The following is a 26,399-nucleotide window of genomic DNA, read 5'->3' as shown; positions in this document are numbered from 1 at the left end:
TTACGACAAATTCAAGTGCAACTAAAAGAATCCCTCCATATTATTACCGTCATGTGTTTTCAATAGGGGTAGATTTTTTTGCCAAATTGCCGTGCCAACCGAATTGCCAACCGTGCCATACCGATTTTGTGCCAAATTTTTTGTACCAATCGGTAATGGTACAGTATTGTACCGTACCGAAATTTCATGATACGGTATTGGTAATGGATATCATTACCATGGTATTACCATACCATACCGAAAATACAATATAATTTATAATTTATAATTTATATAATACATAATTATATAACACATATTTATAATATTCCAATAATTTGAAAATAAAACCCTACTTATATTAGCATTGTTGTTGGTGACTTTTATCTTTTAAAATTGTGGAAATCAAACACAAAAGAGTTCCTAATTCTTTCACAAATAGCCAAAATATCTTTGTAACCCCCACTTCTACTGTTGCTTGTGAAAATGTATTTAGTCTAGGGAGGAGGGTTGTGACCCTTTTAGGGTATCCTTGACTCCTAAAATAATTGAGACACTAGTGTGTACTAGTGGTTGGCTTAGGGCAGGTGAAGTAAACTTCTACAAGGACCAACGGAAGATATGCTTCAATTTTACAAGGAAATAGAAGAAGAGAAAACAAGAAAGATATGCTTTAATTTTTTTAGTAAATTTGTTATTAAATGGTTTTCAACTTTAATTCTTCTTGCTACTAATTAATATGTTTTCTTTGTTTGTAATGTAAGCTTGACACAAACTCAATCTTCTACAAGTTCAATGCCTCCTCCAAAAGCTTCGACATCTCAAGCTTGAATAACTGATCAATGAATTCTCCTTTTTGAAGTTTACTTCCAATTTTCATTTGGTTTGAAACTTTAATTTCTATTTGGATTGTTAACTTCTATTTGTTTTGGTTCGTAACTTTTATTTGGATTGTAAGCTTAATTTTCATGATGAATTTTGATGCTTCATTTGAATTATTATGTGTGTGAATTGTGGATGATGAATAATAGATGAATTTAATCTATAATGTATGAGATAAAGGTACAAAAAAAAAAAGTTTTGCCCTTGAATTGGGTTAAAAAACAAAAACATATTTTGTCCCAAAACAAAATGGCAATTACCATTGCCATACCATGCCAACCAAACTTTTGGCAATACCGAACTTCGGTATACCGAAAGTTTGGTACGGTAATGGTAATAGATTTTACCAAACCGAAAGTTTGGTACGGTAATTGGTACAAGGGTTTTGGTACGGTAACCGTACCGAACCCATCCCTAGTTTTCAAACCAATCACTTATTATTATGATGCGATAAAATAATAACGTTTTGACACGTGGTAAACTCAAAAGACCGTTACCGTGACGCCACAATCTAATGGCATGTAAATATCTCCTCACAATCACAGCCCGACAGCTCGGCACGTCGTGTCTGTCGCTCTCACTCTTTTGCGCCTCCATTCCATTGAGTCTCCTTTTCGCACTTTACCAACGACAACTACATATATACAAGAGTAAATTGTAGCTATGGTCCCTTAACTTTAACTCAATTGGAGCAATGGTCCCTCAATTAAAAATCCATTACCTTTGGTCCCTCAACTTATCAAAACGTGCAGCTATGGTCCCTCAACTAAAAATCCATTACCATTGGTCCCTGAACTTTAATTCAAGTGGAGAAATGGTCCTTTAACTTTAATCCAATTGTAGCAATAATCCTTACAATATAACTCGTTTTGACAAATTTTTTGACATAGTTGACGAAAAGAACCATAATTATACACTTTGATGAGTTGAGGGACCCTAATTATATAAATGGTCATTCCAACATAGCTTATTTTGACAAAATTTTGACAAAATTGATGAAAATGACTATAGCTACACATTTTGATAAGTTGAGGGACCAATGGTAATGGATTTTTAGTTGAGGGACCATTGCTCCAATTTGATTAAAGTTGAGGGACCATTTATACAATTTACTCTATATACAATAACTCGTGGACCATCACAATTCACAGCTCTCTCATCTTCTCAATCTCTCCATCTCTCACTTCGCTTTCTTTCTCCTTTCCTTCCACGTTCCTCTGATCTTTCTTTCTTCCTCCACACAATCCCATTTCCCATCAATGGCGGAAGCTAACGGTACGTTTCTTTTTAACCCTTTTTTACTTTTACTGTTTTACTCCTCGTTTTCTTTGTTGGGTAATTCTTCGATCATGCATGTCCGTTCAATCTATTGGAACTGAGTGTATGTGATTGTTTCTTCTGGATTTTTACTGTTTTTTTTTTCCGGTAAAACTTGAAAGTTTTGAACTTTTACTTCAAAACTGTGGTTTTGGGATCCTTTCTTGTTCTGATTTGCATATTTTCTTTTGGGTAAGTCTGGAATTGTGTGATCCACTTTGCCCAGAAAATTAGTGGATGCTTTGCTTGTTGCAAGTGCTTCCACTGCCTTTTAATCCAAGACTTGCCTTGGTTTTAGAACAGAGTAGAAAGGTTAAAATGTTAGTTCGACAGCAAAAGATTCGAAAGAGTGCAATGTTTTAATTTGTTTCCGTGATGATTGTATGATCGAAAGGATGCAGATCAGAATGATTATCCGAAACACCCTGCTTCGGTGGAGTTTAGGGTGAAGAAAGTTGGGGTTCCACCGTAAAACCAATTAGCAATATGGGGCGTAGACCAACCTCTTACAAAGCCATGCAAGGTTCCTCCTCCCATCAATGCGAGTTTAAAAGAATGGAATTTGGACCTTAACAATATGTTTATACGAGTTGGAATGATCCTATAATTTCTAGATACAATGTACTTGAAATGCTTCTGAAATAATCAAATACAATGTACTTAAGATGTTATCAGAAGATAAGTCGTGGAACTTGTTTATTAATTGTAATGTTCTGAGGGTCGTAAGAAATGCTGGAAGTTTGCTATATGTAATTGGGAGATTTTGGGTGCTTTGGTTATTCATTGTTATTCTTCTTTTTGGCAGTGGTGGAAGCGCAAGACAGAACCCTTTCTGTGGCCTCTGCATTTGCTGCACATCAAGAAGGTAACACCAAACCCGCCTTATGTAAACAAAGGCGGTACTTTGCAACCAGATCTGGTCTTCATACTTATAATGCTTTGCCTTCTGTTTTGATTGTTCAACCAGTTGTGCAGGATAGAGATCACAAATTCTTAACAGAAGCAGTTGGAGAAGCTTATAAGGGAGTGGATTGTGGAGACGGCGGGCCATTTGGTGCAGTTATTGTTCGCGATGATGAAATAGTAGTGTAAGCTGTCACAACATGGTTCTAAAATACACTGATCCGACCGCCCACGCAGAGGTCACTGCCATAAGAGAGGTTAGACTAATATATAACTACATACCTTACTAGCACTCGGGCATATATGCGTACTCCCGCATATTGGTTGGTTTTGGTACTGAGGTGATTTTGAAAAAAATGGCTATAAAAAAAAGCTAGGAGCTTTTTTATGTTTGGTAAACATTCAACTTCAGCTTTTTTTTATAGTTTTGAGTGAAAAAAAAAACAAAAAACACAAAGCTGCAAAACCCAGCTTTGAAAAACCAGCTTTTTTTCACATCTGTTTTACATAAAAGTTTATCAAACACTATAATACTGCTTTTTTTTGTTTTCAAAAACACTTTTACAAAAAAGTTTACCAAACACTCAGCTGCTTTATTTCACAGCTACTTATTCTCACAGCACAGCAGAAGCAGGTTTTTTTTAAAAGCACATCAATACTAAACCAGCCCTTAAAGCCATGCCCAATTTGTTTAGCTTTTATAACCAAGTGAGCTTGAAATATATATACACGAAAGGTTTGTATGATCGGCATTGTCATCGTAGAGTTGCAAACATTTTTATCCGCTTGTTTCCGGCTTCTACAAGTTTTAGTTGTGATGTTCTTTATTTGATCTTGAGATTCTGTCATCTTTTACGTTCTTGTACCTCCGAATGCTTTTCCAATTTCGTTCTCGGGACGATTGTTTTCGACAGGCCTGTAAGAAGCTGAACCAGATAGAGCTCTCGGACTGTGAAATATATGCATCCTGTGAGCCATGCCCAATGTGCTTTGGTGCTATCCATCTTTCAAGACTTAAGGTCCAATTTTCGAACCTTTTAATTTCGTCGAAACGGTAACTTGATCATATTGTTATGCGGTTTCCACAATCTGTCTTCGCTCTTTCGGAACAGAGGTTGGTTTACGGAGCTAAAGCCGAAGCCGCCATAGCAATTGGTTTCGATGATTTCATTGCGTACGCGTTGAGGGGCACTGCATTTTACCAGAAGGCTCACATGGAGATCAAGAAAGCCGACGGGAACGGTGCGGTAATTGCCGAGCAGGTATTTGAGAAAACAAAGTCGAAATTTCACATGTATTGACTTCACGATTGCTCCATTCTTGGTGAAAGATCCAAAACAATTGACTGAAGTCTCAATTCTCTTCGTTATTATTACACGACGTTTCACAAATTCACGAAAGGAAAGAAATGGATTTTCATCCAACATTCAATCGTTTCGTATCAGAAAGTGCAGCCGTCGCTGTGACTCCGACAAAATTCTCCGACTTCAACTTCCTTCGGCTCGAAAATCCTAATCCGGTTCTGGTAGACGTACTAATCTCCCAACAGAAATGACCAGATGACGGAAACAAAACCCTTGTTTCCTCATCACGGCCACAAACTCGGGGTTGCAAAACTTGAACTTCCCTCGGCTGAATCTCCGAAATACAAAGCCAACTTAGAGTCTAGTCTCTCGAAGGCGTTGACAATGGTAAAACAACCAACAAAGAAATCCAAAGTACACAGTATACAACATTGTTTCGATCACCAAATTGAAACCAAGATCGGCATATATACACACGGCTATCGCGATCCCTTCCCACTAGACAAAGCATGTCCAACTAGTTCATAACGCCACACCCTATTGCAAGACATGGATCCATACACGGCTTACATACGCATGTCTACGAACAATTCCTTGCTTAAAAAACACAAACACAAACACAAACATAAACACAAGCACAAGTATATGTATATGCCTCTGCATCTGCATAGTACTAGTAGTCGTATACACCGATCTAGCAAATCATGAACAAAGAGGTTCAGGTTATTGAAACATAAAGAGATTTCTAAAACATGAAACGCCGATCTTTCTCTACCAGTCATGGAAACTAAAGAGAGAGCTGCCCTCTCGTAAATGACATCTCCAAATTTCGAACATGGCTACAATCCAGCGCAATACATAAAGTTGCTAACTTGATCAATTAATTTCGACGAACATCTCATGTACAAGAACATATGGGAAGGCAAAAGAAAACTACCTCACATGTCTAAACAAAACTATCAAACAACTAGACAATGATCGGAAAATCATTATTCGAAAACTGTTCTACGAAACCAACAAAGGCGAAAAATTTGTAAAATGCGAACACCTGCTGCACCATTGATCAGAGAGACCAAGCAAATTTATATGAACAAAAAATTCAAGATTCGTGAAGAGTCCCCAAACTTACTATCAATGTCTTCCTTCAATCGACTGGTCACCCGCCATTGGACCGCAACTCGTCCAATGCCACTTTGATCTGATTCTGAACCAAGTCCAGCCGCTTCGAGTACACCTCCAGCTCCAAAATCTGCTGCTTCCTCCACTTGTCATCCGCCACTTCTCCGCCCCCGAAATTCAAGTTCATCGGAAGCCCACCGAAGCTCAAGGGAATCGGATTGAATGCCAAACCTCCGAAGCCTCTAGACGGCCCGCCACCCATTGCATTACTCAGCAACTCCTTGAACAATGGAGACAAACAACTCTTCACCGTCTCCTCAATCAACCCTTGAACATTACAATTGTTACAATTGTTACCACCACCGGCACCACCATTGTTACTAATATTAATGCTGTTGTTGTTATCTTTAATTACCGGCGACGGCTCAACGAAACCGCCACGTAGCGGCGGAGGCGGCCGTTTCTCGTCGGCCCTTGGCTGTATTCGCGAGCGCTTGCGCGATCTCGGCGTGGACTTCTTATCACCGGCGAAACCGGCAGCTTCCTCGGCCTTGATCTCACAACTGCTGAAGTTAGGATTGTTAGGGGGATCTTCGTCGTCGAGGGCGTTCTCGTCGGCGCCAATTCGGCCGATATTGCTCCAGATCTTGCGGGAGATCTCGAACGTCGCCTGATCATGAGGGCTCTTGAAGCTGAGGTCTTTGCCGCTCGCGATTTTGCTGAGGACGTTCCGGTACTTCTTCTTCAGCCGCCGGAGCTTCTCGACGAGCTGGTTCTTGTTGAAGTCGAGCTGGAGCTTGGACTTGATCTGGTCGTAGAACAAAGCGGTGTCGTTTTGGCCATGCGAGCCTCTGCTGCCTCGCTGCGTCGTGTAGTCGAGGAAGCCCTGTAACAGCTCGATCTCGTCCTCGTCGGTCCACAGCCTCTGGAAGAGTCTCCGAGAATCGTCCAGCGCCGCCGGTTTTTTCTCCTCCGGCTGGGACGACAGCGCGGGGTGCCGTTTGGGATCGGATGACAAGACGGCGTCATTTGCGATTACGGTGGTTGGAGCAGACGTGAGGGTCAGAGGCACAGTAGGCGGGGCCCGAGCGGGAAGGGCGACGGTGACGGTTGGAGTGGCGGTGGCGATGGCGACGGGGATAGAATCCGTGGCGCCGGCGGATGACGTGGAAGGGGAGGCGGAGTTGATGACATCGTCGTTCAAAACGTCATCATCGTCTTCGACGTCTTCTTCTTCCTCGTCTTCGTCGACGACGTCGTCTTCTTCTTCTTCGTCGTCCTGGGAGGAGGAGGAGAGGTCGCCTTCGGGGAGAACGGCGTCGTCCTGATCGGGGGCCATGTTAGACGTGGCGGTGGAGGTGGGGTGGACGGTGTTATGGGAATCTCGGGTAAAATTGGCGCGTGGTGGGGGATGAGGTTAGAAATTTGCGTTTAAGAGAGAGAGAGAGAGAGAGCGAGAGAGGGAGAGAGGTGGTTGGGGTTAGGGCGAGAGGGAAGGGGTCAAGTGGGTTGGTTGGAACTAGGTTCACGAGATGTCGTTGTAGTTTATGTGTTGCGTGTTGGACTGTTGATCGATGGTGGACTAGTTTGGTGGTGGTGGTGACCTTGATCAAACTCTCTTGTGTATATCAATGGCCCCACTTGCTAACCTCTCTTTGAGTTAATTAATCAATGTGGATGTTTAGCAAATTCTTCATCCGATCCAATTATCCATTTTTTTGCAAGTGGTCATCTATTACCGTAGTAGAAAGCCGTTAAGCTTTTGCATGACAACGTAGGTTCAAATCTTGTCGATGACTAATCTAACATCTAATCTAGCAAAATTTATCATTTGACAAAATAAAATAAAATAAAAATGTGATGTACCTTATATGTACATGTCCACCTCCCTATAGTAAGACGCGTTTTGGGTGGATGAAGAGGTCGGGGATGTGACAATTTGGTATCAGAGCCACAACCCGACCAGAAGTGTGCCGATGAGGGGGTCAGGCCCTTAAGGGGGGTGGATTGTGAGGGCATGGCCCAAAACGGAAAATATCTTACTATGCAGACTGGGATGTGACATTTGATCTGGCATTTTTTTTTTGTGAGCAATCAATAAAAAAAAAAAAAAAGGTTAAGACCCGCGTTGTAAGTTGTCAAAGAGACTTGTGATGTGTCATGATCCTGGGATGATGAGGTGGCCTTCCATCCCCTAAACTTTTTGTTATTTGAAAGAAAAAAATTGGCGAACCCAATCAGAATGAAAGAAAGTTGAACCGGATTGATGGATTTGAATATTAATAAGTCTACATGACTAGGCATGAAAGGGGAAGAGGTCCCTCCTTTTTTTCAAAGGGCAATGTTTTGGGGGTGCAACGCAATGCAACTTCCCTTTGCATTGCTATTGTAATTTGTAATTGCACTTTTTTGTTGGTTAACTCTAATTAACAACTTCATATAATATGACTCAAGGCTTGTTTGGCTCATTTAGTTCGTTTGACAAGTGTTTTTAAACAACTGAAAACGTTTTTAAATAAAATATTTTTGAAATCAGTTTTGTTGAAATTGATATTCTAACAATTGGTGTCTATATAACATTTACTAAGAAATACATCGTATTACATCTATATCGCAGCATTTATCGGACAGTGGCCGGCAGCCATTGATAATTGCTCTCCTCCATTCACACCATACCTCTTTAACCATCACTTTAATTCATCCTTTATTCTTATCAACAGCCTTCTTAACTGTGGAAACCGATCTGTCCTTCTGGTAGCTCAACCTAAAATACAATTAAATCTCCAAACCCTAGCTGCAATAATTCTCTCCCACGCGCAGACCAAGCCGCCGATAAGAAGGGAAGGATCGAGAACGAGCTCTCTATCTCTGGTTTGGTCTGCACGTCCTGTTTCAAAAATGGCGTGGCGGCCATTGCTTAGTTGGATCATGTCTTCTTCTTCCTCCTCTTCTTCGTCTTCTTATTCATCGTCAGAGTATGAATCTGACCATGACGATGATATTTGTCGTCATGACCCCGGCAACAACAATGTCCGGCAAGCACAAAAGGGTCACGATGTTGATGATCATGAAGACGATGACGATGAAAACGACGTTTCATATGAACCCCATGAGGCCGAGGACGAGGACGAAGTGGAGGAACCAAAACCCAGCTCCACCTCCGACTACAGCTTCACAATATACGAGCCTCGAGCAAAACGACGGCGTATTGACAATGCAAACGAGGCATTAACGTCCGTCCAAGAGGAAAAGAAGCGGCGGGGTAAGAGGGTTTGGAGTAAGGAGGACGAGCTCGAGCTGTTGCGTGGCTTTCTTGACTACTACAGCACCAGAAAAACCAGAATTACCAAAGCCACCGCTAAGCAAACGGCGTTGTTTTACGAAGAGATCAAACCGAGGTTAAAGCTCGAATGCGGCAAGACAAAAATGGTGGAAAAGCTGAGAAGACTAAAGAGGAAGTACCACAATGTCGTGAAGAAAATGAACGAAATCAACTCCTCCGGGAAAGAGTTCCGGTTTAAAAACGCACACGACAATGCGGTTTTCGAGCTTTCGCATAAGATTTGGAACGTCGAAAAAACCAGAAATAATTGTGTCGTAGAATCGCATAACAATAATGTCATGGTGAAGAGGGAGGAGGACAATGTGGCGGCGAGTAGTAGCGTTGCGGATCATGAGAGGCCAACGACGTCGTTTGATGAGAATAATAACGTTACTAATGTGGATGATAACATGAATAATGGTCATGATGTGAGAGGGTTGATAGTAGGGTTGGCTATGAATCCAATGCCTCTGAGTTTGAGAGGTAAAATGGGAAGTGGCGGCGGCAGCGGAGTCGGAGAAGTGGTGGAGGATGAGAAGTGGAGGCAGCAGCAGATTTTGGAGTTGAAGGCTTATGAAAAGAGGTTGGATTTGGTGCAGCATCAGGTTAAGGCAGCTTTGGAGGAATTGAGGTCCAAGGGAGGAGCTTAGTTTCTAAGATTGTTTTTGTTGTTGAATAGGATATAAAAGTTTGCTTTTTAATCTTGATTTGGTAGAGAAATTGTTACCTAATGCTTCCTGAAAAACACCTATGAAATTGGATTAACTTTTTGTGATAGGACATTCATGTGTGATAGAAGTATGTTTTTTGTTAAATGAAAGATTTTGTATTGATAATATTAGTATTAAATTGTATCGATGTTGTTTATCATGAAATAATGTATGTACAAGAAAAACTTAGATAGGACAGTCTGATCAGTTGAGAACTTGAACGGCCGTTTATGATATTATTATCCGATCAAACGTAAGTAGAGCTCCTAATACACGTTGATCTACTCTTTTGTAAAGAGCTGAACTGACGTTTGTGATGTAATATATAGTACACTGTTCTAAAAATCCCCGTCTAGGCGCTAGGTGGCTAGTCACCGCCCTGATTCATGCCTAGGCGTTTGAAAATTAAGAAATGGCGCCTAAACTGCCTAGGCACCCGTCTAGCCCGCCTAAGTTGCAACTCACTTAGACAGAAAATAGATAACTTTCATTCGCATTTTTTTTTTAATAAATTGTAAGAGACTTGTTGTAGTTTATGATGAAATTATATATATTTTAAGTATAAACAAGCACTTATTTACTCAAAATATAATAGATTTACTTAAATCCGCCTAACCCCGCCTAGGTGTTAGGCCCTAACCCACCGTCCGACTAGCGCCAAGCGTCTTTTAGAACCGTGATTACTAATATTGTTCTTATTTGGTGGGGAGATTTTTAATTTAGTGTATTTGGTTGGGTTTATTGGTTATTGGGCTTTAATATTTTTTGACACAAACCCAAAACCCGGCCCAATTACTTGGATCCACCCACAGTTTACCACCTTCCCCACCTTATCCAACTCTCCCTTTCAAAGCGAGCATATGCCCTCCAATGGATCCCTTTCCTTTCTCCTCCACCCAGATGCACATGCATCACTGAAACACCCACATACACAAACAACAACAATCACATTCCCAAATTAACCCCAATTTTCTCTCTCTACACTTTCTCTCTCTTCTTTCTTTTCACCAGCAAAGAAGCTTACAGACAAAAAAAACAGAGAGAAATTACAGACATCCATGGCTTGCGCGACAAGACCCACCTTTTCTTTCCACCTCTCAATCACTTTCCCGCAACATTCCCACCCAAAGCCCAGAACCCAATTCCCTTATCCCCACCTCCTCCCAAAGGTCCAAACTTTTTCACTCTCTCTCACTCACATCCCCCCAAAACCCCACAAATTGTCTGCAAACTCCATTGATGTCTCCAAGGAAGACAAACCCACTTCAGAAGAACCCACCTCGCCCCCTCCCGCCTCCTCCGTGGACCCAGTAGAGCCGGCGGAGGAACTCGAAACGAAGTTCGACAAGCGGCGGCTGGAGGAGAAGTTTGCTGTGTTGAACACTGGGGTGTACGAATGCAGGTCTTGTGGGTACAAATACGACGAGGCGATGGGTGACCCGTCGTACCCGGTGCCGCCGGGATTGCCGTTTGATAAGTTGCCGGAGGATTGGAGGTGTCCGACGTGCGGGGCGGCGCAGGGGTTCTTTGTGAGCAAGAGTGTGGAGATTGCTGGGTTTGCGCAGAACCAGCAGTTTGGGCTGGGTGGGAATACGCTCACTTCTGGGCAGAAGGCTGTGCTCATATTTGGGGGACTCTTCCTTTTCTTTGTGCTTTTCTTATCCGGGTATTTTCTGCAATAATCAAAGAAGTATGCGTTTTTTTCTTTCTAAATAGTGAAAATGTATAATAATTCAATTTACTAGTAAAATTATCAGAGGTATAGTGTCTTTTTGTTTTGTGAGATTTGTGTATTGAATTGTCGCAACAACGGAGGAATTTGGAGTTCTATAACACTATGTTTGGACGAGGGAAATAAACTTAAAATTTTGGTAAAAGTCAGAATTTATAAATTGACATGCACCAATTCCCTTGTTTGGATTCATAAACATAGAAATTTTGAATTTCCGCGTGGAAAAAAAACTTGGAATTTGGGACCTCCAATTCTCAAGTTCAAATTTCATGTAAATATGTGTCATTTCCCAATTTCTATGATTGAGAGTTTAAAAATAATAAATTTCGTATTTAATTTCATTGTTCTTTTAGATTAACCAAACAAGAAAATTTACAAATTCTAGAAAATAAAATCTTGTCATTTCAATTTCCGTCATTTTAAAATTCCTTAGTAATCTTAAATTTCTTCGTCCAAACATAGTGTAAAGGTTTTCTTTTCTCGGAATGTTTACTTGGAACGAGAAAAGTCATATATCGCAAAAAGATAAAAAAAAATGATATGCATAGGCTCAATTAGAAGTTGGTTAATCCGATTTCTATAGTATTGGATCACGTATCTTAAAATGAAACACAAAACGTGTTTCTATTACTACTTACATGTTTTAATAAGCACATAAAATGTCGGAATCCAAATAACTCTGTTACATGTATATTTTAGTAAACACAATAAAGCCAAGAATGCTCTCGCCGTCGTTCGAGCGTTCATCTCGCTTTGAAAAAGTTAAAAAGATTGGTTCCCTCAGCAGAATCCTTTGAATTCCACAAACAAAAACACGAGCACCAAATCTCGTTTCATTTAAACAAAGAAAAACTAATGAAAAAAGCTTAAAAACCTTTAGTTTTAATGATAAGGCCAAAATAAAAGATAAAATGAATAGTACCATGATTGACTTTTTAGTGTAAAAATATGATTTTTCGTTAAAGTAAACAGTATCAGGAACTTTTCGTTAAAATTCTCTTTAAACAACCCTGTTCTCGAATCATATCATATTTTGAAAAAAAAAATATCCAGGTATAAAAAGGAACGAATAAATAGAAAATATTTTCGGAGCTACTAACATCGAATTCCTTTTGGATGACATAATATTATTCCCCTACTTCTGATTTGGGCAAGCGCCTTCACAAATTCTTCCTATGAAACTATGACAACAACCTGCAACTATATACTGCATATTTCACAAACCACCTAAGAAATAGTTAGTCGTATATGACCGCCATAGCCAGTTAGTACAACCTGAGAGAGCTTCTGAAGAAAAATCCTCTTGTATTAATGTAACAAACAGTCCTGCGGTTTTCGGTACTGACTGCATCATATAAGGAAGTCAAATCACTTTCGCATCAGAACCCCAGAATCAGTAATTGGAGTAAGTTGTGTGGTTGTACCTCTTACAAATAGCCAGGCAACATCACACAAATCCTGAGGAATCACTCCCGCTCTGGTCTCCACGGTCTGACGTATCCTGGGGAGCACGCGTCTTAACTTGATAGACCTTGACCTGCGGTTGCTCATATGCTCCACCATATCCAGTTTCCTGTTGCCTTACAAATAATCCACCATTTCCAGTTGGTTCTTTGCTAATCCACTTGGTAGGTGGCGAAGGAAGGGCACCCATGTTCTGCACAAACTGGTGCTGATGGTTTGCTTGGTATCCTGAATTTGGCATCCCAGGTGGCGCCGCTGCAGGTGACCTGGTTCTCACACTGCCTTGAACTGTTAAACTAGACATCGCGGTTCTCAGGTTGTGGTACTGTTCTTGATATTGTACTCCCTCTTGTGTCCTAAAACTCTGTTCTTGATATTGTACTCTTTCTTGTGCCCTAAAATTCTGTCTGCCACCTTGCATACCATTTGATGCGAGAAATCTAGGCCTAATCATCATGACCTGAGGATTGAAGGAATTTCCGTACTTTGCTTCTTCGCGGAAGCCACTCTCATACCCAGAGGGCCCAGATGATCTTGGTCGGTTGACTGGATAATTTCCTGCATAGTTTCCAGAATTTCGTAATGTCGGTTGATCCCAAAATCCGGAGGATGAACTACTAGGTCTAATATTAAGGGTGTTCTTGACTAGTCGATGAGCTGCTTCTCCCAACATGGATCCAGCAATTGCTCCAGGTATTTGTGGCCTATAAAACAAATGCATCAGGTTCAGAAACCACAATCCAGAGTCCTGAGTTGCAGTAGTTATAAGATAAAGATTCTCACAGATATTCCCAATTTGAGATCTTGTTACTAGGCCAAAAAACACATGTAAAATCAGGACAACTGGAATTCAACTCACCTCTCTCTACCTTGGCGTCGAGGACCTTCGTCGTGCCATAACGTAGGGAATGGTTTGATGTCCGTAGGTCTTACAACCTGAAGACGTTTAAAAGAATAATTCAAATTATGTCCCGGTGAATCCCAAATAATCAAGAGTAATAGAAAAGATAATAGAAAACGCGTTTATACCATATTTAGGGTCTCGTATTTAGATCTCGTACAAATACTCAGAGGACTTAAATGTAATTATGTGATAAAGGAATGGGCAAATATGTAATAAGTGATGAGTTCTTATTCTATAAAAGAACCCCTCACAAGGGGTGGGTTCAAAAAACCGAAAACCGAAAAAAACCGAAACCAAAAAAACCGAACCAAACGAAAAAACCAAACCGAATTGAAAAAACCAAACAGAACCGAATTCTTTTGGTTCGGTTCGGTTTTAGTGATCTAGAAACCGAACCAAACCGAACCGAACCGAATTAATTAAATTAATTAATTTATTTAATTATTTGTTTTGTGTATTATTTTTTAAACCCAATTTGTAAGTTAAAATGTGCTAAACCCAATGTGTTGCCAAACTTAAGCTCAAAATATTAAAAAAAAAAGCCTATAAAAACTATAAACCCTAACCTATTATTTATCCCCCATATAAGGTTCCGGAACCAAACCTCCTCCTAAAGTACCTACATCCATCTTCATAGCACTGTCTACTTCTGCCCCAGCTTTCTTTTCCAAATCTACTCTCATATAACATGTAACAGAATCCATAAACATTTATTTCGGGTAGATTACTTGGGTAATTTGTGATGGAAAAGAATCCAACACACTAAATAAATCCACCCACGCATTACTTTTTTACTAATCAAGTGTCAACATCCAGTTACAAGCAAACAACCTTGATCTTTGATCAACATAGCATCTCCAAGCATAGAACAATTTGATTATAAATCAACACATGAAGTGAAAATAAGAAAAGCTCAACTTATATGCAGCTCCTCACATTTTTTTGACCCATAAGAAAATGACAACAACATAATATTTCTCACTAGAAGATTCACATTGAACAAAGCATGAGCAAAAGAAACACCAACCATAGGAACCTGATATATCCCAGCATTAACGGGAAGAAGGAACGTGTTCACAAGGGGATATAAGCTATATGCATTTGACATGGACTAAAAAGAAAAATTCTGTAAGAGTTGGGCAAGAACTTCAAAGAATCCAGAGCTCACATACCTTTCTGGGCATTATCACACCCTCGGGAGGTTCTGGAATGTGTGTATGAGCTGTGGGGTAAAAATAGGTAACATTTCTGCATATGAAAAGTCCCCACCATGAAAACGCTTTATTCTCTTTAAGTACTAAAACAACAACAATAGTAAGGGGCCTACTTACAAGACTTGGTTATAATGAAGGTTTGGATAACCATGAACAGGGGAAGGGATTACATGTCTAACGCCATTTCTCTCAGATAACCAAAGGAATCCATTCATTCCACCACTGAAAAAAAAGTAGAGGGTCGCAATTCTAGTGAGTTCCACAATGACAATTGAACCACGAGTCCCAATATAGACAATTACTAAAATAACCTACCTAGCAATTGTGTCTATGATCCATAAACATCTTTCATGTGGGGGTGTCTGATAACACAGTTGGTAGTACGGAATGATGTGTGCTGCCAAAGGATGAGAAGTACAAACATAAAGCAAATCAAGCATTATGCTATTCCGAGCCTGCTCTTCCTCCTGCAAGACGTCCAAAATAGCCCTATGGTAAGATAAAGAATCCAGAGATGAGTCGTAGGCTCATTGCAGCCTACCATATAATATCTTTAACTCCCACTCTGACCAAAATGTAATCCATGATTCCAAAGACCTACAGCTTCAAGGCATTTCTATCTCAAATTACCAATAAATACACACAGCCAATAATTTCAATTCTATTGGTTCAGAGCTCGAAGAGATAGCCATGAAAGGACAGATTTATATTTCCCCAAAATTCAGTCTATCAGAACTGTTGACTTTAATCTCCCTTACTTGATCATGTTCATCAATAGTCTCCGGTGTTACGCAAACTTATAAGAATATGCTATGCGAATATATGAATATTAAATTAAACATGCCACACCTAAACACAAATAATCTAGCACATGTTCATCAATAGTCTCCGGTGTTACGCAAACTTATAAGAATATGCTATGCGAATATATGAATATTAAATTAAACACGCCACACGTAAACACAAATAATCTAGCACCTAGTGCCATATGTTTCCTAAAAACCTGATTGTGAAACTGAAACATAATTCCTGCAAGCTAACCTAGAATTTATAAAAGCCAACGCTTTACGTAAGTATTTGGTATACTAAATTCATTTTAGGGAGTACAAATTTGACAGTTAATCACATGAACATGAAGTATAACTAATGCAAAAAATTATTAGGAAGAAAATGAATGATCTTCCCAACCGTTAAAGTGCTTTCAAGCTTCCTTGTCTCCGTAAGCAATTTCTTCTCATCAATGAATGGCAATTTGGCAACGCCCTGACTTCCAAACACACAGAGACACATAAAGTGATATAACTACCATTAGTTTACCTCTCCAAAAGGTTGAAAAAAACCACAAAATAAAATAAAGAAAAACAACACTACACAAGATCATACCTGCCATGCAAAGCGCTTGCCATTCATGTCAATTTCAAAATCTGTAGTGAGATGTTTCAAAAGGAAAAAATTATCAGACAGGATACAACTTCACAGTATAAAAAGATCCATACAACTAATCAATTATTACCAGCAGGGTAGAAATCATGGATAGGAGATCTTGGATCACTCATCAAGTTTCTGTATTTTTCCGGAAGAGCACTGGAGCTGTAAAATAGAAATAGTGAGATTAGCATTATCACGTCTATAAGATGAAAATCTTCTAAACATAAATGTTAACTTATTTGAATAATTCAACACCACAAATTAGAGAGAGACCTTGCGGCTGGTAAGGTTCCCATGAGCTGATCGAAGGGCTTAAATGGCTCTCCCAAGAAAAATGTTATTTCCAATTCATCTAAATCTTTCAGATCAGAAGCAAAAGGAGCATAATGGTATGGATAATACCTGAAAAAACGACAAACAGACACAAGCATAGTTATTGAAATTGAACGGGACACAATCCAGTCAACAAGTTGGCTCAACTTGTCACTCCTCCAACTTGGAGATAGAGCAGTGAGACATGCAGATCAGCAATAAGATGAGGCAAAGTAGTTAAAAGAAGCAAAGGGTTAAAGTCCAATTAACCATTGCCATGAGCAGACTCCTTGGTAATAATATCGGCAAACCCAACATAAGCCTTCTACATATTTTAAAACCTACAAAGAAACAAAAATATTTTAGCATGGAGTAACTTAGTAATTGTCCCATCAAACCAGGAAGAAACTACAGCAAAAAGATGAAAAGCTTTTGAATTAGAACACCATAAAAAACAATGAAGCACCCAATTACTAAATAAAAATAATCCATCTTTACCACCACTGAAACAAGCATTCTCTAATAAAAGTTGGCAAGCTCTTTAGAATGGAATGAAGGCAGCAAACTGAACCCTACAAGAATCTCCTAAACTCACAACATATGAAATCTTCTGATATCCTAAATTGCCTTGCCTCTTGGTAAGTAGTATGTAAAGACCTAATCATAGTCGTTTAACCATTTTCCCCAATCTCTTTTTTTTTTTTTTTTTTTTTTTCTGAGATAAAAAAGCCCAATTATAGATGGGTAGAGGTACAGACCCCACCCCACAGCTTAAACCTCTGAGGTTCAATCCAAAATATATAGTTCACATGAAAAACAAAAATAGGTAGTGTAAATGATATCCAAAAACAAAATCATATCCACATTCCACAGCCAAATAATGTAACTAAAAAGTCTCGCCAGAGAGAGCTTACCAAGTCCTTTTTGACTTTATCAATCTCCTCTGGTTTTGATACTTGAAATTTCTCAGCATAATACCTTTCTGTGTATCCAGGCTCTCCCAATTTAACCTGAGAAACAAAATAAAAAACAGTTTTAAACCCATTCAGACGTATGGATACCATACATTCCTTAATTACTTGGCCTGCCCTATTTAACAGAAGGGACATTGAAAAGTCTTAGTTATCCAACCAGAGCAAAAATAACTTCTATGGTGCAGAGTTTCTAAGAAGCTTTTGCACTAACTTCATGACTTTTCAGTGAAATGAGTTAACATACAATAGATGGCACAAAAAAGTTAAGTTCTTTTATCACTGCATTATATAAAATTTTGATTAAACAGTTACAATTATATTGCAGACCTTGTCTATCACCGGAACCGGTAGCTCTGCTGAAGTTTCTCTTCTAGCTCTATGTCTCTCTTCATTATTCTCAATAGCCTGCAATAAAATAATCCTCAGCATGAAGAAACACCATGATCGACTAAAGGAGCAAATTTCTGACCAATAAATAGTTATGAATACGCATGATTCAGTGAACTATAATTCCACAATATACCCCCTAACAAAAATTCACTTCCATGTGTTCAAATACATTAAAAAACAACGCCCAAAGCCTTTGGTTCACATATCATGTAGGTAAATACATAGTGTTGAACATGAATGGACTAACTTTTCTGCCAAAGGGATCCACATGAGGTCAGGATACAACACATAAGTCACTACATAATTATGAGTAGTCATCATGTTCAGAACAGATGCCACTGAAAAATAGCATAAACCTATAAATTACTTGTCTTTTGCCAGACACACCTATATAACTACCATCATTTACATCTCTCTATAAGTTTAAATTTTTGTTTAACCAAACATCTCACTCATGGTAACGGGGAAAATTTTAAGACCAGAGGAATTCCGTTATAATCAAGTAATCACAAAAAGAAACTTAAAGAGTCCACTAAGTTAGCAATCTTGACAAAAAGCTTCCCGCACAAAAAAAAAAGGCTAAATTATTTAAAGGACAAGAAAGCAATTGAAAGGAATAAATTCTTTATCATGCTTGAATTTGTCATCATCCCTTGGTTTGATGATGCTCCAGTAAATTGACAAATAAATGAACTGATAGTACACGCTCAATCAGAAAGAAGCAAAATACCTGCTGAATTCGAACCCGCTTTTGAAAAATTTGTTGTTCAAAAACAGCAACAGACTGAATAAAATGCTCCACTCTGTCTAACAATACCTGTGAGAGAAACTCAAATGGATAAGCACATACATGGTCCCAATATTCACTAAAATAAACTATCGTTATATATAGATCAAAAGCTTTTTGCCAAAAAATAATATTTTACTATGTTACACACAAGTCCCACATAGGAACATATTTTCCAATTGGTCGATAAAACTGCAAATATTACTATGTCACACACAAATTCTTCATAGAAACATATTTAAACAAACAAATGCAATAACAGAGCAAACATCCAACTTTTTTGAGAGAGATTAAAATGTTTTACATATAACAAACACATCTGCCTATTAGGAATAATCATGTTCCAGTCTATCCTTTCATTGCTATTTTAATTGAATCTCAATATCAGGCATTGTATACCATTTACACACAATACTGCAGGAGCTCCAACAATTGGAGTCACAGTTTACTACGGTGCGCTAACGTATTAGATCGCTAATAAGGAGTTGGTGGTAACAAGTCTCCTACATTACAATACAGGTCTTCCCAATATTGTTATGTAGCAATGATAGAAATGGCATTCATTCTCATCCATGGGTGCGTTTTAGATATTTTCACGCACAAAAAAAATGTTAACATCCAAATAGTTGATACTTTAAATATAAAAAACAAGATAAACTAGATGACTTTTGCACCCATTCCGAAACATCATAGATAAGAAATTAAATTGCGATCGACACATCAGAATGGCATTTATGGAAAATGCAATGAGATACAAGTTTAATAGACATGTAAAGAAGAGTAATTTACCTCACCCGCATCAGTAAGATAACCTCCCATAGCAGTAAACTCCTTTCTATAAATATGCATCAATAAATTAATAGCACCCTGAGGCAATAAAAAGTTAATAGTAAATTAGAAAGTTCCCCGTCAACTATAAGTTTTATATAAAACACTTCAAAAACTCAACTACAGGGAAAAAAAAAACCCTAATCTATACACATGCCATGGTCTAATTGATTATTAGTTGTAGAATTCCTTTGGTGCCCTTCTCCTATTACAAAGTCAGAGGGTTCTTGTCCTAAAGCATTGGGTTTGAAGTGTTTTTCTCTGAAGTGAAATGTTATCAAGTGCTTGTATGTGAAAGGGCCAAAACTTTATCCTTTCATCATGTAAAAAAGAAAAGTGAACAACCAAACATAAGGATCAGTGCAACAATCATGTGTTTGATACAGTAAAAGTTAAAAAATCTCAACACATTGTAATTTGACAAGGATGCAATAAACTCAGTATCTAAACCCCTAAAATTGGCTGACTTCTGAAAATTAAAGCGACAGACTGCTGGCTACAATAACATACCTCTCTGATCTCCAATGTTGGCATATGTGGAAGAAAGTCATTGCCAACAAAAAAACACATAAAAACAAAATCATCCACTATCCTTTCAAAATTGAGCGGAAAAGGAGGGTTGGGAATATCCAGCTCATATTGCAAATATTCACGCAATACCCATACATTGAGGAACTGCAGAAACAAAATGTCAATTTCGGAATAATATGAGAATGATATCAAGAGGAATTCAAAAGGGGTTAGCAACGAGAGGAGGATTCCAATTCTTCAACCTGATATTTTTTCTGGTGAATTGGTGTTTCATCAACCACATTTCCATTATCATCAGGTACACCACGACACTCAGCTGCCAGATGACCAACTTGTCCACAAAGAAAACATTTTTCTTGTTGACCTGGAAAAGTAATCACCTGTACAATTGTGGTAAACAATCTATAAGACCAACCACTTATAATAAACAACTCAGAAGTGTTCTGAAGAATGAGAAACTACCTCTCTTAATATTGAGAAGTGAACCTCGTGTGTAGCTAAAGCCAGCATAATCAGATCTGCATCCTGATTATGATGATCCAAATACTCAGATTAGAGCTAAACTAAGCAATGCAACAAAGGAATACAAAATAGTTTCCCTTTCAAAGAGCACAAAACATGCATATGCATGCACACAACAAAAGAACTATTCACAAAAACCTGATAATTATCACAGCAAATATAAGAATCGCAAAAGGCCTAAATCGTAAACACTCACCAAACCATAAAGACAATGTCGAGTGTTAGGGTCAAAACCAGGGAGGTTGCGTTGCAACCGGATGTATGACATTATTTTGTGCTCTCCCTCGCCAGGAACATTCGAATCAGAAAGTATAACCTTCAAATAACCACCCAATGCAGCCCCATAAATAAATTTAGAGAGACAAAGTACCCTGAAAACCAGAAGTACATGGTAAAAATATAAAGAATGGATTACTCCGTAGGCAAAGAACCATCCGATCTTGAAGGGGCTAAGGGAGGAAATTGCAAATCAATACAGACAATGATGTCAAACCAACCTTCGTAGACTGCCAACCAGGGTTGTGGTTCAACCTGCTTTGTATGTAATATTGAAGTGCCACCGAGAGCACTGCCATAAATTGAGTGCCTGGGGTTATAACATTTGAGTCTGAAGTTTCAGGTTTCTCTTTAGGAACCAAATATGCCCCTCCCATCTCAAATTCTTTCTTCAGTCTTTCCTCTTCAGCTTCCTAACATAACACATTTAAGAAATACAACAATAAGTCCATGCCTCCCTGGATAGGAACCAATTATGCACAGTGATTAAGATGTTACTGCTTCAGCCGCATCTTTTGCAGCTCGGAAACGTCGAGAACGTTGCTGATTCATTTTAGCTCTTGGAGCAACCCCATCTGCGAGATAAAAAAATAAAAAAAATTATATTAAGTACTGAATTTAGTGCAAGAAAAACTTATTAGAGATGAAAACTAACATGTCTTAAGTTAAATCATACCAATTGCCAAAAAAAGAAGCTTTCTTGGGCGAACCAATGTGAACAGATGATCAATGTAATCAAATACTGATTTGAATACATCATTATAGGTTGCGGGGGGAGGCTGCACACACAAAAAAATAACATGCCATCATAATACAGCTTTAAGCAAAGGCATTTCATCATAAAGAGGTCACCGAAAGCACATAATAACCTGGTAAATGCCCACATTTCGAACACCCACAAAAACAACAGGATAACTTTTACTCAATCTAATGGTCCAAGTCAATATTCAAGTCGACATACGAAAGATAAACAACGGAGTCTCGTACTTCTCACAAGAAAAAGGCACTAAATTAAAGTATTGTCAAGCCACAAAATACATATACATAGATATAGATAGGGTTAAATCCAAACAATTACACCTAAAGACCAAGTTTTTCATCTCTACAACTACCGAAATCAATCGTTTCGATCATTAAACGCAAACACCACAGCAACAACATGCAAACAATCAATCTGGAACTCAATTCTCATCGACAGCAACAAAAAGTAAGAAAATTGTGGAAGCAACCCAAACAAACATCTCCAAAACCCATAATTTGAACAAAAAAATTACCATTAACCACAAATTTAAGCAAAACTCCGTCTCTGAGAGCACCAAAATCAACAATTTCAATAAAAAGAGAGGGCAAACCTTGCCGTCCGGATGAAAGCATGGATGTATAATGTTGTTCATGTCAAGGTACAAGTTGTCGAACTCATATCCGTTAGGATTTGGTCTGGAGACGTCGACTGGCAATGGGACGCCATTGTAGTCCTCTCTAGGATGCTCCTCCACGACGTCGGCGATGGACTGCGGGTACCGATCCGCTAGCCAGCGGTAAAACGCAGGGACGCCCATGAATACGGTGTCGTTTTTGTCGGAGCCGGAGAGAGAGAAAAAGAAAACGTGCTTTGGAGTTTGGAGTTTTTGGAGATCTGCTTGTACGGAGCTTTCTGGTGGCTAAAAGGGGAAAATTATTATGACCAAAATGCCCTCACCGTGAGGAATACCGTTCCAACTTCTCTTCCCTCCTTTCCCTTTTTTCTTTTTTTTGTAAATAAAAAAGTCAACATAAAGTAATAGTGATTTTAATCATAACCATTCAAATAAATAGAAATTAAAAGATAAAAAAAATTAAAAGAATATTAATGAAAATAATTTGAAAATTTAAGTTTTAACGATAAGAACAAAATAAATGATAAAATGAATAATATCAAGATTGACTTTTTAGTGTAAAAATGTAATTTTCGTTAAAATGAATCATACCGTGAGCTTTTCATTAAAACTCTCAAAATTTAAAGGAAGGAACAGGTAAAGAGGCGACGAATTGAGGATGTTTGGACGTAGGACTACTGTTGTAATTTTTTTTTTCTTATTCCTTTTGTCAAAAGTGGTGTTGTACTTGTTTACTTTTGCCGAGTTGAGGTGTTTGTACTTTGGTCTTTTCGAACATTAACTTTATCAAAAAATATTTTAGTGTTATTGGATCACTATTTTATTGTGTATATGAAATTATAACACGTGTACTTGTTTATTATTAGCGTATCACATATTGAGAAGTATCAACTTAGTTGTCGGGGCCCACCTTACATTTCAATCGTTCTGTGCTAAATTTTAATTGAAATTCTTACTAAGGAATTTTCTTTTACTATGAATAAAAGTTGCAGCCACTTGGTATTATGGTCTTCATTTGTAAATAAAAGGTTTTAGATTCGATTATTACCACGAATTTGAATCACATTATTACTAACTCATTATAAGGTTAAGTCTAGTCCCTATCTTTAGTTTAGATGATATGTTAAAAAAAAAAACAAAAGTTGCAAATATGTTTTGCTATTAATTATTTTCAACACACATAATTTAAAAACACGCGATCACGTGCAGGTTGTTTGGTATCACGGTTTCGAACCTCTTCGGGGTTTTTTCAAAATAAAAAATGTTATTTCCTAAATATATATTTCATATAATTTGAAATTTCCACAGTATGATTCAATTTTGTAAACAAGTATTAATTCGAACTTTTTTTTTTTTTTTTTTGCAAGTGGTCTTATACCACAATAATGGAAAGGTGTTAAGCCTTAGCATGACGGTATAGGTTCAAACCATGTCGGTAGCTAATTTAACTTCTAATTTAACAAAATTTATTGTTTGAAAAAAAAAAATGAAAAATAGGGGTAAAAGCAAGAGCTTGAACAAATCTACTCAATAATGAATCTAGACCTGAATATCTAAAGTCGTCTTCACGAATAAAACTAACTGAACAAGAATGAGGATTGTCAAAATAAGAATTACCTAAATTTAAATCAAGATTATAGGTTGCTACACTGTCCGCCACAAAATTCTTTTATTTGTAGACATACCGAAGTTCGCATTGCCAAGATTTGAAAGAAAATATCGGCATGTAAAAACAAGAAGATCGAAAGGATGATTATTGTCATCAGCTTGCAACACCAAATGAACTGTAACTGAATATTCTGATCCCATCAGTAATTTGTAACTTAAATTTCAACCAGTTATGTAGACTTCTAATTGAGAACCAACAAATGAAGATTATTTTGTGATATGAAATGGTTAATCAGGCAGGCTAACCCAAGGAGATTTTAATTTCGGCCCAAAATAACATGATTTGCGAGCCCAGTTTCTTTTGGGCTGGACCAGAAGAAAACAATTTTTTTCAATCAAACCCAAAGAGATTTTTGTTTTCGGCCCAAACTAACATGATTTGAGAGCCCAGTTCCTTTTGAACTGGGCCAGAAGGGAAACACCTTTTTTTTTTCAGCCAAACTTTTTTTTTTTTTTTTGGTATGAATGTTTCAACATTATTCTAATTTCTAACTATCACTTTCGCTTGGTCCAACTTTTCCAAATTTTTTTTTTTCTAAATTTGTTGCTTCTTTTGACGTTTTTAATGATTGAACCTGACGCTTTAATATGTTTCTATTCATAGTTGAGAATCTTGGGATATTTAAAATGTTTAGTGTTGTAATTTGTTTTTTTTTTTTTTGTTAAAACGGAAGGAAGAAAACTAACTCAAATACGTATAGATGCATATCTCATCTTCCAAATATCAAACACATCATCCATAAGAGCCGGCGCAACCCAAACAAAAAGGGTCATAGAACACAAGACATTCTTGTTGTAATTTTTAATAACAACAAATTCCGAAATTTTATCCTAAACTTATTGCAATTATGAACATCTATGGGACCATATTACAAACTAATTATAAGTTTACAACACTATTCCAAAAATCACGGTATAGAGCTGCTTAGTCCTTGCTTAAGCACTCGGCAGCTGATCATTGCCTCTGATTAATCCCTAGGCGTTTGAAATCTAGACCCGCCTAGGTCACGATTCTCACTTTGACAGAAAATAAATAACTTTGATGTTGCATTTTATGTTTTCAATAAATTGTAAGAGACTTGTTAAATACTTGTATAAACGCTCATTATATGTTAGTTCTTCGTGTTTTCAATATGTTATGGTACTTTATAATCTTTATGTCATTATATTTTACAATTTATGTATTTGAATATAATTATGTATTTTTTTTTAGTATAAGTAGACATTTATTTATATATTATATAAAAAATTAATTAAAATTAAAAAAAAAATCACTAGGCGTCAGGCCCCTGTCCACCGTCCGACTAGTGCCTTTTTAGAACCTTGATTTATAACATTTTTCCTCAAAATGAAAAATATTCATATTTTTTGTAACAATACCAAAAAATATGAATTTTTTTATTTTTTATTTTTATTGTTATTGACATTCTAAAATCTCATGTGCACTCTAAATTTTTTTTATTTTTTCAAATATGAAAGAAGAAAAGAGAATTTCTCAATTGTAATGAATTCATACTTTTTTTAGTACTGTAATGAATTCATATTACTACATAATAATTATGGTACAACCCTTTTGTGATTCTGTTATTTTTTATGAGATAGTCCATAAGCTTTTCACAAGTATTATTATGTAAATAAAAAAAGGGGTGATTATCAAAAAAGCAATTAGTAAAGATAAAGGAAGGGGACGATGCGATCATACCAACTCATATGCATCGAAGCTCATTAGAATTCTGAAGTTAAGCGAATTTGGACGAAAGTAGTACTAGGATGGGTAATCTCTTGGGAAGTCATCGTGTTACATCCCCCACCTCTTATGCGATCATACCAACTCACATGCACCGGATTCCATCAGAACGCTGAAGTTAGCAAGTTTGGGTAAGAGTAATACTAAGATGGATGACCTCCTGAGAAGGCCTCATGTTGCATCCCCACCTCTTTTTCAACAAAAAAAAAAAAAAAAGGTGATTAAAGGAAGGGGAGCAATAGGCTAAGCATCATGATTAAAGAGGTGATTATAAAAAAAACCAATTAGAAAAAAATAAAGGAAGGGGAGCATTAAGCTAAGCATCATGATTAAAGAGTAAAAAGGGATGATTATAAAAAAAAAAAACTAACTAGAAAAAAGATAATATAATGTCTAGCACTATGATATTATTTTATGAGTAAACATATTCTCTTTGTCGCATGAAGGATATTCCAAGATTATCTTAACCTTTGACCCAAAAAAAATAATCTTAACCGATTATCAACAAACAAAGTGAGATATAAATGTTGCATTTTATATTGAAAGCACAATTAATTATTGGTTCGTTTAGAGGTGTTTTTAAAATAATTGAAAGTGTTTTTAATAAAAATGTTTTTGAGTTCCTAAAATACTTCAAATTTTAAAAATAAGACATTAAAAACGCTTTCAAGACTTGCTTGCTTTTTTACTAAAAATTAGTTCTGAAATTA

The 26,399-nt window shown here is 37.5% G+C and overlaps 4 protein-coding genes and 3 pseudogenes across 5 annotated transcripts; 5 read left to right on the top strand and 2 right to left on the bottom strand.

Annotated features, from left to right (window-relative positions):
* The first annotated feature begins 1,993 nt into the window (after positions 1–1,993).
* On the top strand, positions 1,994–4,431 carry LOC103414143 (guanosine deaminase-like; annotated as a pseudogene).
* Positions 4,432–5,240: 809 nt separating this feature from the next.
* LOC103413985 (probable transcription factor At3g04930) lies at positions 5,241–7,074 on the bottom strand. Its single transcript, XM_008352408.4, has one exon. It carries the CDS (start codon positions 6,841–6,843, stop codon positions 5,542–5,544), a length of 1,302 nt encoding a protein of 433 aa, XP_008350630.2. The 5' UTR covers positions 6,844–7,074; the 3' UTR covers positions 5,241–5,541.
* Positions 7,075–8,402: 1,328 nt separating this feature from the next.
* Positions 8,403–9,476, top strand: LOC103414144 (probable transcription factor At5g28040). The gene has a single exon (XM_008352552.2). It carries the CDS (start codon positions 8,403–8,405, stop codon positions 9,474–9,476), a length of 1,074 nt encoding a protein of 357 aa, XP_008350774.2.
* A 915-nt stretch (positions 9,477–10,391) lies between these two features.
* LOC103413986 (uncharacterized) lies at positions 10,392–11,319 on the top strand. Its single transcript, XM_070809918.1, has one exon. The coding sequence runs from the start codon at positions 10,595–10,597 to the stop codon at positions 11,216–11,218; it is 624 nt and encodes a 207-aa protein (XP_070666019.1). The 5' UTR covers positions 10,392–10,594; the 3' UTR covers positions 11,219–11,319.
* A 1,003-nt stretch (positions 11,320–12,322) lies between these two features.
* Positions 12,323–22,608, bottom strand: LOC103451007 (5'-3' exoribonuclease 4-like). Of its 2 annotated transcripts, XM_008390427.4 has the most exons (23): positions 22,251–22,608; positions 21,575–21,677; positions 21,397–21,473; positions 21,120–21,311; positions 20,819–20,938; positions 20,563–20,625; positions 20,343–20,480; positions 20,080–20,244; positions 19,531–19,608; positions 18,685–18,771; positions 17,892–17,969; positions 17,505–17,600; positions 16,861–16,931; positions 16,552–16,680; positions 16,364–16,440; positions 16,234–16,274; positions 16,039–16,113; positions 15,166–15,317; positions 14,968–15,072; positions 14,809–14,884; positions 13,592–13,668; positions 12,693–13,436; positions 12,323–12,613 (listed from the first exon to the last, which is right to left on the bottom strand). In XM_008390427.4, exons 1-22 carry the CDS (start codon positions 22,455–22,457, stop codon positions 12,716–12,718), a joined length of 2,928 nt encoding a protein of 975 aa, XP_008388649.2. In that variant the 5' UTR covers positions 22,458–22,608; the 3' UTR covers positions 12,323–12,613; positions 12,693–12,715. The 2 variants fall into 2 exon arrangements, with proteins under 2 accessions (XP_008388649.2, XP_008388648.2); XM_008390426.4 differs by having other exon boundaries at positions 12,323–13,436.
* A 3,022-nt stretch (positions 22,609–25,630) lies between these two features.
* LOC114820312 (5S ribosomal RNA) lies at positions 25,631–25,749 on the top strand (annotated as a pseudogene).
* A 7-nt stretch (positions 25,750–25,756) lies between these two features.
* On the top strand, positions 25,757–25,874 carry LOC114820311 (5S ribosomal RNA; annotated as a pseudogene).
* Positions 25,875–26,399: the final 525 nt, after the last annotated feature.

Source organism: Malus domestica, chromosome 12, assembly GCF_042453785.1.
Source record: "Malus domestica chromosome 12, GDT2T_hap1".
Classification (NCBI taxonomy): Eukaryota; Viridiplantae; Streptophyta; class Magnoliopsida; order Rosales; family Rosaceae; genus Malus; species Malus domestica.
Note: the sequence above shows the minus strand (reverse complement) of the source record. Positions and strands in the feature narration are given on the sequence as shown.